Below are 13,225 nucleotides of genomic sequence, written 5' to 3' on the forward strand. Positions count from 1 at the left end.
AATAAGGTCACAGAGAGTTTAGAGAATTGCTTTTCTCAGGGACTCCCTCACATACAACTTGTGGTACAAATCCGAGGTATGGCGACATCTAGAGGGAGTAGGAGAGGTTAGCACGTCTACCTCATTGGCAGGAGCTTGGCGTGTTCAAATGAAGCAGTTTTGCTACTAAACAAACATTGCTCTTGAGGCCATTGGTCATTTTAACACTGTTTACTTCTATTTAAAGTGACCGGGGATCCTCAGCCTGATCTCGGTGAACGATTCAAGCACGTGAATATATGAAAGTTCCAGTGCTGGAGAACTACAAATGAACAGTTTAAAGAAGGGCTGTTAAAATAAGAGTGGCTGCCTGCTGTTGGAAAGTGATGTTTCCATTAAAAACTTGTATTTTTAAAATAATCTTGCCTCCATAGGTAGCTCTCAGCTAGGGTGAAAGCATTTAAAGTGTAATCACAAAGATATATATAGAAACTGACCAATACGAAGGACAGAATTTATCCCCTCTGGATTGTTAAAGGTGCCAAGGACTCTTGTATTCGGGTGCCACCATTAGTGCAAATAGTTTATCAGCTTGCCTTTCTGTAGCTAAGGGTTGATTGGCTTTGGTTAGTCCCTGGATGTGAAGCAAACGGGTCACTTTCGTATTTTTATATCAGCTGGTGAATATTTACTTATTGATAGTGTTATGCAGAGCAGTGTGTCAGCCCTTACTGCCCTTCAGGAAGCTCTACAGCTGTGTGCCTCTGCTGACCACTACCACACACTTATTGTCTATTCTAAGAACTCATTGTTCGCCACCTCGTGATCAGGCCATATTCCTTGGTGGTTTTGGCATCTGTTAGCCGCACGAGACAAGACATTAGCAGCAGGACTTTGGCAATTTGCAGGCTACCCCTTTACTGGATAATAGGAGGTACAAAAACAGCAGATTGCATGTAAGGGCAATGCACAAATGCACGAGGCTAAAGGAAATGTTTACACACGATTCATAGTAAGGCATGTGTAAAAAACGTACCTTTGATCCGGGTGGCAACGGAGTTGATTAGTGTCGTGGTCAAGTTGTAGCAACAAAGGACGGACCATGCAACCCTTCCGTGCAGAGATCACATAAAAAGCGAAGTACTGCCATCGCTATGCCTCTATAGGGTTTGCTACCTGGGTTGTTTCTGAGGCAGTTTGTCCTGTCTGACTGCCTCCCAGCGTGCTGAAGACAATCATCTCACGCTTCTGGGACAGAACTATGGGGCATATTATCAAGCACGGCGTTAAAATTATCGCCGCTTTAGCGGTAGAAAACTGCCGCTAAAGCGGCGATAATGGGCTTCATAATATGCCCTTGAGAATTCCCATAGAAGCCCATGTTCTGGTGTGAACCTGGGCTTCTATTGGAATTCTCTGCGGCATATTATCAAGCCCATTATCGCCGCTTTAGCGGCAGTTTCCTGCCGCTAAAGCGGCGATAATTTTAACGCCGTGCTTGATAATATGCCCCATGATCTGTTCCCAGAATACCACACTCGCCCCATCTGCACTCAGTTGTATTCCTTTTTAAACAGTACAGTAAGATAGAATCTGACGTTGCCTGGATGACGGCACAGTAGACATCTGAGTTCAAAGAAGGGGGAGGATGTGGCCTAACGGCTAGAGCGGTCTGCCTCAGAGCTGGCGAACCTGGTTCCAATCTCCCAGTGACGTTTAACATCCTGTGATTCTGGGCCAATCACTTATTGTCCCCGTGCCTAACAAAAAAAAATGAATGTGTCAGTCTGTAACACAACTTATGCTCATGTAAAGTGCTCTGATACCTTCGAGTCAAGTTCACGCTGGCACTTTGAATATGGCATGTGCACATCAAATGAAGCTTGAAATTAGTAGCTTAACTGGCTGTGGGAGGTTTAGGAATGGAAGCCTGCTTTTTGATACTGGGTCTTGTACTGATATAAAATAAAATGCCATTCTTACTTTCAAAGGCAGGTTTCTGCCTGGAAAGAGTGAAGTTATAACATGCGGGCAGCCAGAAAACACACACAAATCAAAGGAACCAAAGTCGTTGGAGTAGCTGCCGCTTCATCTGAAAAAGCTTAAGTCCCAATGTCTCTGGTTAACTGATGAAAGCTAAGCTGGTGCCTGGGTTGCACCTTGAGCGGATGTCTGTTGCTTTTTTTAGTACACTTTTCAGCACTGAAGTCAAGGGTTAAGAGAATGAAGAGCAAAGACAGGATATGTGCTCAGGACCGTGGCAAACGTTTGCACTTCTACAGCTAAGTATGTTTTGTTGTGATTCGTAGATGGATGGGTGATCGAACTTGTTACTGCTGCCTTCTTACTGGTATATCAGTTGCTTCATTGATGGTGCACTGTGGCTTCCCATGCTGTACCATACCTTGCTGTTATTAAGTTGGTGAGAAAAACACACTGTTAACAATAACTTGCACAGACAATTCAAGTACTTGGGAGGTACACTGCAGACAAATAAAGAGGCAGCTGTCAAGGAGTAGGTCTTAACACGGATTCCGATAAAATTTCAAATAATTTTTTTTATTCTTTTTTTTTTTTTTTTTTAGTACAGGTTCAGTGCGGGTTATAGGTCTGTAAATTGGGAGATGAACTGGTTTACCAATAGAGCAGAAAATAAACAGAGTTGCAGGAACATGTTTGTAATAAAATTGATAGGAGTTTGGATCACATTACTTCTGCAATGACAGTTTAATATTCCCACTAAATCAATGCTCTTAATTGCTGTTCAGGGTGGAAGATATGACGCCACAATATTATGGAGAAGTATTATCAGTTCTGAGATGCTCCCAAGAAGCAGCTGAAACCATGTGGAGCCTCAAGTGGTCCCACACTAGACCACAGGGACCTTGGACTAGCCATCCTGGACTATCCGTCTCAGGTATTGACGTTCATACGATCCACTGGTAAGCATCTTTCCTGCCGAGCTCGAAGCACCAGAGTTAATGTAGTCATTATGGAATGCCTCAAGTGATTCTCCAGGAGTTCCAAGCCCACTATTTCACCTGACGTACATAGATATCTCTGAGGCCACATAAGCATGACGTAAAACGGTCAGTAAGGAAGCATCTATCACTATCCTGAAACTTCCGTTGAATTGGAATGAATCCTCATTATTGTTAAAAATGTAAACATGATCGGTGAAGAGTTACAGACAGTGAAATTATCTTAGATACAATAGATCAATTTACCAACATGTACTACTCATTCTAAGAAATGCTAACGTTGGGCGGCAGAATGAGGAGTGGTGTAGATGCTTCCTTACTAAGAGGTTTGAGGAAAGGTTGAAAAGTCAATATGGTTGATCATAATTGAAGTGTTCCCTGTTCCTGAGGTATAAATGTTGAGAAACACATCTTCAGTCAAAGTGCATACTGTCACATGATCAAACCAGCAGAATGGCTGATTACATCTTTTCATCTGTTTTCAGGACTTCCCATGTTGTTTTATTGCCTCGGTCCTGCAAATATATAGAAAAAAAAGTTTTCAGTAACTTGTAGTAGACTTTATTCTCATAAAATCATATGATACATTTTCTGTGTATTTGTTAAACCCTTTTGTGTGACGAGGGGAAAGGAGGGCATGGAAATTGAGGAAAGGCGAGGACAAATAACGAAAAGGAGGGCATGAAAAATTGAGGGAAGGTGATGACAAAGAACTAGAACTGAGGGAAAGTATCGAATTGGAGGAAGGGACGTGAACGATATGAGGGTGGATGAAACATAGGGAGTGGGAGATTAAGAGATGCTAGAATTTGCATTTATCAAAATACTGTAAGGGGTACATTCATTTTGAGGTTTTCGGCTAAACAGTACTGAATGGCAAACAGAAGTAAAACATGCAATTTCAAGTAAAGATGAGGAGGTAATTCAATTTATTTCTCACATGAAGATCAGCATCGAGCATTAGACATTTACTGTTAACCACAGAACTTTGCCTATTAAACATTCCAACATACCAAAGCTGTACCATTTGAGAGGGAGGGGGCGCGAAGGAAAGAAGGATTAATTAGAATACCGAGAGGTGGAACAGCAAGATGTTAAAGGAATAATGAAGGACATAACTATTTTCAATATCTAGGAAAACATGTATACAACAGTGCGTCTTATTTAAAGGCCAATATTACACATCCATCTTCGTTATGGAAAGCATTGCATAACAAACAAAACAAATTAATACTTTTGAACAATCTTCCACACAGCTAGCCTTATCTTTAGTGAATATTTCACATGTTCAACAACAGGACCGCTCTCATCACACATATCGTCTGACTCTGAGGAACTGGCAGAAGCATTGCCAGGATCAACAAAACTGCCAGATCCCAGAATCTCTTACTTTTTTTCTTCTGGGACTGAAATCATGTTGTGACTGGGATGTGGGAATGTTGAGATTTATATAGGAGTGCTATTCTTCAACAGCCCCTTTCAAAGGTGAAGTAAAATTGGTACTACATTTAGAAACTCCACCATTTACTATCCTGGGTGATGATACTACTCTTATTAAGTTTCACTACTTTCATGGGTTTGTAGAACTTGGAACTCACTTTTTCCACCATTCTTGGAATACAGACAACATCCCCTGCATTGAATTTAGACTCTTCAGCTTTGTGAATGTTTTCATTCTGTCCCCTGGATCTTTTCTGGTAACACTGTACCTTCTCCGCCACCCTAGCAGAGAGATCAATACACACACTACTGGAGCGAAAAGGGAACCTGGATTTGTGCCACCAGGTACATATAGATGAAGTGGGTTCCCTGCCTCTTCAAAGGAAGAACAGGGATTTCCCAATGACTGAATTGGGCGATATTCTATATGTCCATAGTCTTGTCCTGATAGCAACAACAACAGGGGCATGCTCAAGCAGTGCTAAATGTACACTAGCTTTAGGCCATGTGTTGAAACGCTCTACTTGCCCATTGCGTTGGGGATATTAAAGTGCTGTGAGTATTTGTTTGGTTCTATTTGAGACTAGAAACTCAGACATTTCTTAAGAGGTGAACTGAAACACATTATCAGTGAAAATGTGTTCAGGATAACACTCTGGACTAAAAATGTCTATAATAAATTAAAGGACAGAGGCAGTAGTGATGTTATTGGTGAGCATGAATGATAATGAATCAACACTGCTGCAAAACTCATGTTATCTGGTAATTTATTGATAGGGTCCCGAGATATCCAGCCCCACTTTCTGCCAGGGGTAATTTAGCCATGGCACATTATGAATTGACGGAGATGTGGTTTTAAAAGACTGGTCTGCATAAAACAAGTAATACAATCCCTGACAAGTCTTTCAGGTTCAAGGTCCATGTTGAGCCACCAAAAATAATTTCTCAATACGTTCTATAAATATGACATACTCATTTGTCCCTTGTTACTCACCTTGACAAGAATTTCGCTAATCGCTTCTAGAGAAACACATTTGTTAGAAAAAAAAAATCAAACCCCTCTTCAACGCTCAATTCATCAGCTACTTGTGCAAAAGAATGACTGGGACCTTTCGGGAATTTAATGGATGGCCATCCCTCACAAAAACTTTTTAACTTTTGCAAGAACTATGGGCCTGCTTGTCAGTCCGCTCACTCGATTTAGATGTTGCCGGGCTCATGGATGAAAAACAGTCTAAGTGCAACCGACTCCGATAGGATTTCCCTCCCGTGTTGACGACGCTATAAGCAAAAGCGGCTGTCGGAGGGAGTACAGCCAGGATTACTGCCAGCCTAATCACGATGAGCATTTTTGTTAGTACAATTGTGGTGAGGATACCTCCATACTTTAGTTGGCAGATTCGAGGGAAATTACATAAAAACGTACCTTTTTTTCTGTTTCCCACTTCAGTTTCTGCCTTGAACCCCAATGTCCAGGTCTGTCCTTTGCTGCTACAACTTGACCACAAGGCTAATGAACTCTGTTGTCGCCAGGTACATTTTCTTGCACGTCTTACTATGAATCGTGTGTTAACATTTCCTTTAGCCTCGTGTATTTTTACATTGCACTTACGTGCAATTTTGGTCTTATGTGTAATGCATTAATGTTAATCTTACAACTTATCATTGGTAAATGAACACAACTGTATTGAAATGTTTTTTTTTGGGGGGGTGGTTGTGGGTGTTATATTTGTGGTGCATGTGGGTGTACATTCATTAGTGCGTGTATGTTTTGTTTGCTCTTCTATATGTACAAAAAAGGGCATGACGCATTACCGACATGTATTTTTTAACCACACGCAACCTATATGTGTAGTGACACATTATAAAAGTAGTACTTACCAGTCTCCACTCGACAAGGGACTCAATCAAATAAGAAGCCGCCACTAGGCCAACTCCAGCACAACGGGGAAATCTAAATCAGGTCAGCGTGAACCCACCAGCTTGAGGCGACTGAGGACTGTTGGCCATCAATGGAGTCCGCTGCACTGACAGAGGTGTGTCGCATACGCAACTGTGAACAGTGTCAATCAGGACGCCGGTTCAGACAGCACACATCTAAATATACCAGGCGGGATTCCGTCAGCTCGACAGAGCACTTGGAACTGCTGCCACAGAGGGACGACGGGAGTCCAGACAAGATCTAAATCAGGCCCAGGCCCTATATCTTTCTTTTGATCAGTCAACCATTTCTCTTCACCCACATGTGCTCTTACAAAGGCATACACATCAAAAATGTGTGCATCCACATAAATGTCTTCATCCACTCTTTCCTCCAAACAAGCTTTGTCATAAGGCAGTCTGGACAGACGGACCACTGGTTGGGTAATACAATCTGGAACATGAACAATATCAAAGTTGTATTCCTGAAGATTTGAACAAAGTCTAGCTACTCGGGCTGTATTGCTTGCATGGCCTCCAGGTGATAGAATCTTCATCAGTGGTTTATGGTCAGCGTACAGGATGAATCTGCTTCTCCATATGAAATGTCAGAAATTATACACTGCCCAAACACAGGCAAGTAATTCACGTCCAATGACGAAATACCTCCTTTCTGTCTCTAGATCAAGGTTTTGGATGCATAAGCCACGGTTCGTTTGCTTTTAGCATCTTGTTGATTATCTACTGCTCCCATACCATAGGCACTGACATCAACTGAAATCGCAAAGGGTCTACCACTAGCATAAGGCTGATGTGGTGGAGCATTGATTATCTAATTTTTTACATGTTCAAAGACCTTTTCTTTTTCCTTTCCCCAGATGAATGCAGTGCCCTTCCGGAGAACTTTTCTAAGTGGATCCATCAATGTGGCAACATTTTTCAGGGAAATTAACCATAATACACTCAGAGGTCATTGAATGATCTTAATTTGTCTTTATCATCTGGAGCTGGTGCCGTCCTTATAGTGTCAACCAAAGATTATTTTGGTGTAACTCTCATCTCTGAAATAGGGTGTCCCAGATAATCAACTTGATTCTTAAACAATTCACATTTGATACAGTACAAGCCCCTCAAAATGACAAGATGCTCCTTGGTGTCTCTGGTGAAAACTAATACGTCATCCTGGAAACACCTGACATATGCTTCCATATTTTTGAAAAGGTGATCCATTATCCTTTTGGAACACAGATGCTGCTGAAGCAAGTCCAAATGGCATTCTTCTGTATTGAAAAACGCCGAGCAGTGTGATGAAAGCTGTAAGAAGTCTTGACTCCTTTGCGAATTCGATATGGCGGTACGCACTACGTAGATCTAAATTTAAAAAAACGTAGCGCCATTGAACATAAGTAACAGGTCATTGACTTTAGGAAGTGGGTGACTGTATACTGTAATTTTGGCATTTAAAGCTCGAAGGTCTTCATTCCTCTTTTTTGTTAAGTCTATGGGAGATAACCAGTCAGACGACTCAGTTTCTTCTATAATTTCATCCTTTTGAAAATTCTCAAACAGCATCTGTAAGTCTTTTCACACACTAAAAGATATGTTTCTTAATTTCTGTTTGACGGGTATTGCATCTTTTTTTAACTTTATAATGTGAGAAAAACCTTTCAGTTTTCCCATTCTGTTGTTTAATATCTCTGGAAACTTGTTTTTTACTTGATCACTCAGGCTGGCTTCTACAACACTTAACACAGTGTCAACAGCGCAGAGATCTGGTTTCATTATGAGCAATCTCCGATGATTCCATCCTAGTATGCTTACTCCTTTTTTTGCAACAAAGAATTTAATTTGTGCTGATTTTGCTTTGAACATTAAGGTTGAGATGAAGTATCCATCAAGTTGTAATATATTCCCATTATAAGTTACTGCCCTCACCTCGGAAATTTGTAGGGCGGGTATTTCTTCTGCAAATAACTTTCCACAAGTTTCTTTAGAAATAATTGTGAATGGAGACTCTGAATCCACAAAAAAGTCCAGCTCTCTTCCTTGAATGGCACGCGAACACCTCAGTGGTTTCGCCAATTTGGACTGAATATGCTCTACCTCCTCATGTACTACCAACACCATCATCTTGTCTTCTTGATCTTCTCCCTTAGTTTCTGATGAAAAACTCTCACCTTCTTGAGAGATTTGTGCTACTTGTAACATTTCATTCTTGTTCTTGATGTTGCACTGTCTCGCAAAATGTCCTTGTAGCAAACGTAATCATGTTTCTTCTTTTGTACATCTTTATTTACTGCTTTGACCCATGATATGGTCTATTCCATTGCTTTGGCTGATTTTTTAACTTCTTCTAAAGTTGCATCTCCTATTACCCAGAGGTGGTCTTGAATATGCTTTCTATTGGGATTGGCAATTAGTTGGTCTCTGATCATCTCATCAGAACTGGCACCAAAATTGCATGAATATGACAGACTCCTTAGGGCTGTGAAAAACTCATCATAACTCTTTTTCTCTCTTTGTCAACAAGTAAAAAATGATATATTTGCCATTGCTTCCTCAAATTCATCCAGATCATCTTGATAATGTGCTGTTTCTATTTTTGGTAAGGATCTGAATCTTGACCTCCAGATCCCAGCAAATGCACCAATATACACTTCTTCCTTTCCACTGGCATCTTATGCAAATATATTGCGGTTAAATATGAAAGAAATTCTTCTTTCTATTTTTTCCATTCTTGGGGAGGCTCCCCTTTGTTTTGCAAAAACGTATTTGGAGGATCAAACTGCATGGCGAATTCTAACAAACAGGCAAAATATATATAGAGAGCACATAAAGAGAACCGCAAACTCCTCCCGCTGGAAAAGAGTGAAAGAAATCACTAAATGTAGTTTATTTTATGAAGAATTTTCTTTTTTTTTTTAAGGAAAAACATTTGAGAGAGTTTATGTATCCACAGTTCCCTGGTATAAATCAATATGTTTCTCAGCCAGGGAAAAAGCCATAGTGTCACAGCAGGGCACCAAGAGCCCTGAAGTGCTGGCTGCTTCAGTGTTCTACTGAGGAGGAGAAGCTGGGCTGCAAAGAATTGAGAGGCCCTATGAGTAGAGGTGAGAAGAAAGTCTGTGACAGCAATACCCCATGGAATTATTTCTAGATCACCTAGATGCTGGTTCTGTCACTACTCCATTTCTCTATATGTGTAAAAATGCAGTATCCACTGCATATGACCCACATATCCTTTCACCATTACTGTTTTTAGGGTCTTTTTTCACTAGACCATAGAAATGCACTTCATAGCTGCAAACAGAATGAGTTGTGTCAGCCCGTATCCCACAGTGGCCACAGACCATGGCTTCACAAGCTCAAGCCCAGGAGGTACCCATCACAGGAGCCCAAAGTAATATACTAGATATTTACCAAAGTGGACCTAATAAGTACCTCTGTCCTGTAAATTCAGTCAGGCACATCCCTTTTAATTAGCTGGACTCGAGCTGTGCTGTAATCCAAAAGTCCTAGCCAATGGTTTGGCCCCTGCATTAGTACCTGTACAACGGGACACCAAGAAGAAAACTTGATGAGCCATCCGATCTTTTGTCTATTGCATCGGGAGGCAGGTAAAGTGGTGATACTACGCTCACAAAGTTGGCCCTGATATCAATCAATCAATAAAACTTTATTCAGACGAGTTCGCCATAAAATAATATAAATAAAAACAATAATAAAAGGCAAGTTAAAATACAAACATTGATAAAATACAAATTACAGAACTGGCAAAAGGCCCATATCCATAGCAATATGCAATACAGATTACAGATCTGGTTGTTGCAAAATAGGGTTCGAGAACAAAAAAGGTGCAGTAAGAACAATTCAAAGCTGGCAGATTGCCAGTGTCCTAATGTCTCTCCTGATTCTTAAAGAATGGCAGATAAAACCAATTATAGCGTGACAGACGGGTTCAGAAATCAGACATTGCAAAAAATGTTGTCTCTGCTGAGCCAATCTGCAATTAAGGGATCGAAGAATGGTATGTAAAAATTGAATCAGAGGTACTGTATAAAAACTACAGAAAAGTGCATTGTAGATTGAAAACTGGAGTTGTCACAGGGGCAACAGGGCAGAGGTGGGAACCAACTGCCCGGCTGTGGCAAAGCAACCAAGAAATGGACATTGCCCAGTCTGAAGCGTGTTAGATAAAACCTGTGATCCTGATTAGGAATCCAAGCTAAATAAGGTTCGCCCGACCTGAGGAAATAGTCTCCAAATGGTAGCACATGGAGTTCATTGCCTGAGACTTATTGAATCTTTTTAGATCACTATTTGATTGAAAGAGGGAACGAATCAGGATCTTGGAATTCCCAGTTATCTCAGTGGGGGATGGAAAAGGTGTTGAACTCCTAGGTCTGAAAAAGCTTTTCTAATATATGCTAACCAAGCAATTTTGCAACCATGATCTAGATTGATGCACTCTGATAGTGAAAGGCAGGATAAGTTAGTGAATGGGGAGCTCCAGAATTTGACTCATAATAATCATGCAGCTATTTTAATCACATCTTCGATGTACGAAAGGCCTACCTCAGTATGAGTATTATTAGAGGCAGTGCTATTGGAAACTGCCAACAATCTGGAGAGAAATTAATTTTCAAGACTTATAAGCGGTCATAGTTTGCGTACCCTCGAAATCCCGCTCAGTAGGTGCCCAATGGGAAACATTTCACTTTATGGAAGGAGATGAGGTCTTTACCCAGTTTTTGCTTGAGTTTCCTAGCAAATCTAAAAAAAGCCTCGGCTGCACTGTTCATTTTGTACCCGCTCTGTTCCAAACGTTTGGCCCAGTTAAAATTTGCATCCAACAGAATCTGTAGGTAATTCATATTTGAAACTTTGGTAATAGAAATCCTATCCATGGTAAACATACAAGAGCGTGTATTTCTGGTGCCATAGGTCATGATGAAAGATTTTTGGTGGTTGACCCTTGCTTCAGAATCAACATAAAATAGTTAAATGAATCCAGCAATAGCTGAAGCCTGTTAGCTGTGTGCGATGGCAGCACAGCGTCATACATTAGTAGGGGCACAGTCCGGTCTCCTACCCTAGGCAGGTCTTTACCCCTAATTTGAGGTCCTCAAACCGAACATGGATGTGCACAAGGAGTTAAAACTGCTCAATATCATATGATGCACAGCAATCTCAGAAATACATCACATCCTCCTGCTTTTCAATTACTAGATCAGCAAGGTACTTCTTGGAGTTTATATTTTTCCACTTCAAGCGAGTCCCCTTATTTTAACTATATTGCAAATATGAAGCGCAGAAAGTAACCGGAAAGTCTATATCTCTGTCTGGAAAAGAAACAGAAATTCAATCAGGATTATGATCACTTAAATTGGAAGACAGAATTGAGTAATTCAACACTAGGGGGGATAAAGAAGAAGAAAACAAAATAAAACTGATGGTTGAACTGCCGCTTCCACCTGTAAAGGTTGGGAGGGGTACCGTACCATTCTTAACAAAATCCACATTGAATAGTAAGTTTTTCTTAAGAATAATCTGGGTCAGGGCCTCCCTGTAGGTGTTGTGAAGGAAGTGGGATAGGTTATCATCCTGCCAATGTGTAAAGCCACATACGCTATCCCCCAGTGGGGAAATTTTGGGATATTAAAATCTCCTAACCAAATAACGATTACCCTTTCCCGATAACTCTTAAGAAAATCAGAAATAAACTATCCAGTTCCCACAACAGTTCCACAGGACGATTTGCAATAAAAATTAGTCAAAGAAAAATGAGAAAAGCAGGGAAACTCAATGCCAGAATCTGGTACAAGGGGGTGTACTGTAAAACAGCTATTTTTGTAATCTTTAACTTGAAGAGAATATCACTCCTAACCCGCTCTTAACCTCTTCAGTGCCCCGCCCTTTGCCGGGCATTTCATTAGCGGGCGGGGTTCATGACGAGATAGTCTCGTCATGGGCACAGCGCAACCGTGCTCCATGACGAGACTATCTCGTCATGGGCACTGAAGGGGTTAAGGTGTCCTGACACAGAGGGTATAGCAGAGACACAAAGATAGATAGCCATTCACATAAAAAAATGAAAAAGGCCAAATTTTGGGAAACACCACTTCAAACTGGTTGATGGTTTCCAACCAGTCCACGTTCTCCAGTTTTTTTAGTGATGCCTGCACCATTCCAGAAAAAGAAAACATAACCTATCAGTCCTGGGTACCGTGTGGGGGACTGGCAACAATGATGTCATGCAAAATGGGTTCAGCTGAGAGAACCAAATCAGGCAGAGGCATCAAGAGGGGTATCGGGGTAAGTAGTCAATCATTATCCAAAATATTAGACAGCGGGGCAAACCAGTTTGCATGTGTTAAGGAGGCTGCAATATTACTAGACGGCACTGCCACACACCCAGACTACGTTCTTGGCTGCCTGAATATAGGTAATGGGTGATAAAAATCGCCAAGCGGTAGTACGCGGATCATTTTAAATTCCTGGGTTGCAAAATCCAAAAGTTGCAGTAAAGTACCCACCAGCCACAGACACCTGAAATTAACAACTAAACAGTCTCCTGGGAGTGACTTTGGGGTATGACCAACCTACCCAACCCGACGCACTGTGATAATGTCATCAATCAACTCAGAACCCCATCCAGATTTCGACGCGAGCCAGTGGGCGGCTCTTCATTTAAGGGAGAACGTCTTCCAGGTTATCATTACACGACGGAGACACACCCGTGAGAACAATGACATACGGGGTACACTCAGGAGGCAGTTGAAGGAAATCAGGGTGGCAGGCGTCAGTGGTTTTGGGACGTCTGAATTTCACCTATTGCTGTTTATCAGTAAAGACAGGAAGCTGTGAGATGTTGGTTTCAATAGTGTGAACAGTCGGAGAAATAA

At 41.2% G+C, this 13,225-nt stretch overlaps 1 protein-coding gene across 1 annotated transcript in view; it reads right to left on the reverse strand.

Annotated features, from left to right (window-relative positions):
- Positions 1–2,517: 2,517 nt before the first annotated feature.
- CARS2 (cysteinyl-tRNA synthetase 2, mitochondrial) overlaps positions 2,518–13,225 on the reverse strand; it is a 442,315-nt gene continuing 431,607 nt past the window's right edge. Inside the window, exon 15 of the mRNA XM_085622177.1 lies at positions 2,518–3,475. Coding sequence (XP_085478303.1) covers positions 3,422–3,475 — 54 coding nt within the window. The 3' untranslated portion in view covers positions 2,518–3,421. The remainder of the gene's footprint in view (positions 3,476–13,225) is intronic.

The sequence above is a fragment of the Triturus cristatus genome, chromosome 8 (genome assembly GCF_964204655.1).
Source record: "Triturus cristatus chromosome 8, aTriCri1.1, whole genome shotgun sequence".
NCBI classification, from domain to species: domain Eukaryota; kingdom Metazoa; phylum Chordata; class Amphibia; order Caudata; family Salamandridae; genus Triturus; species Triturus cristatus.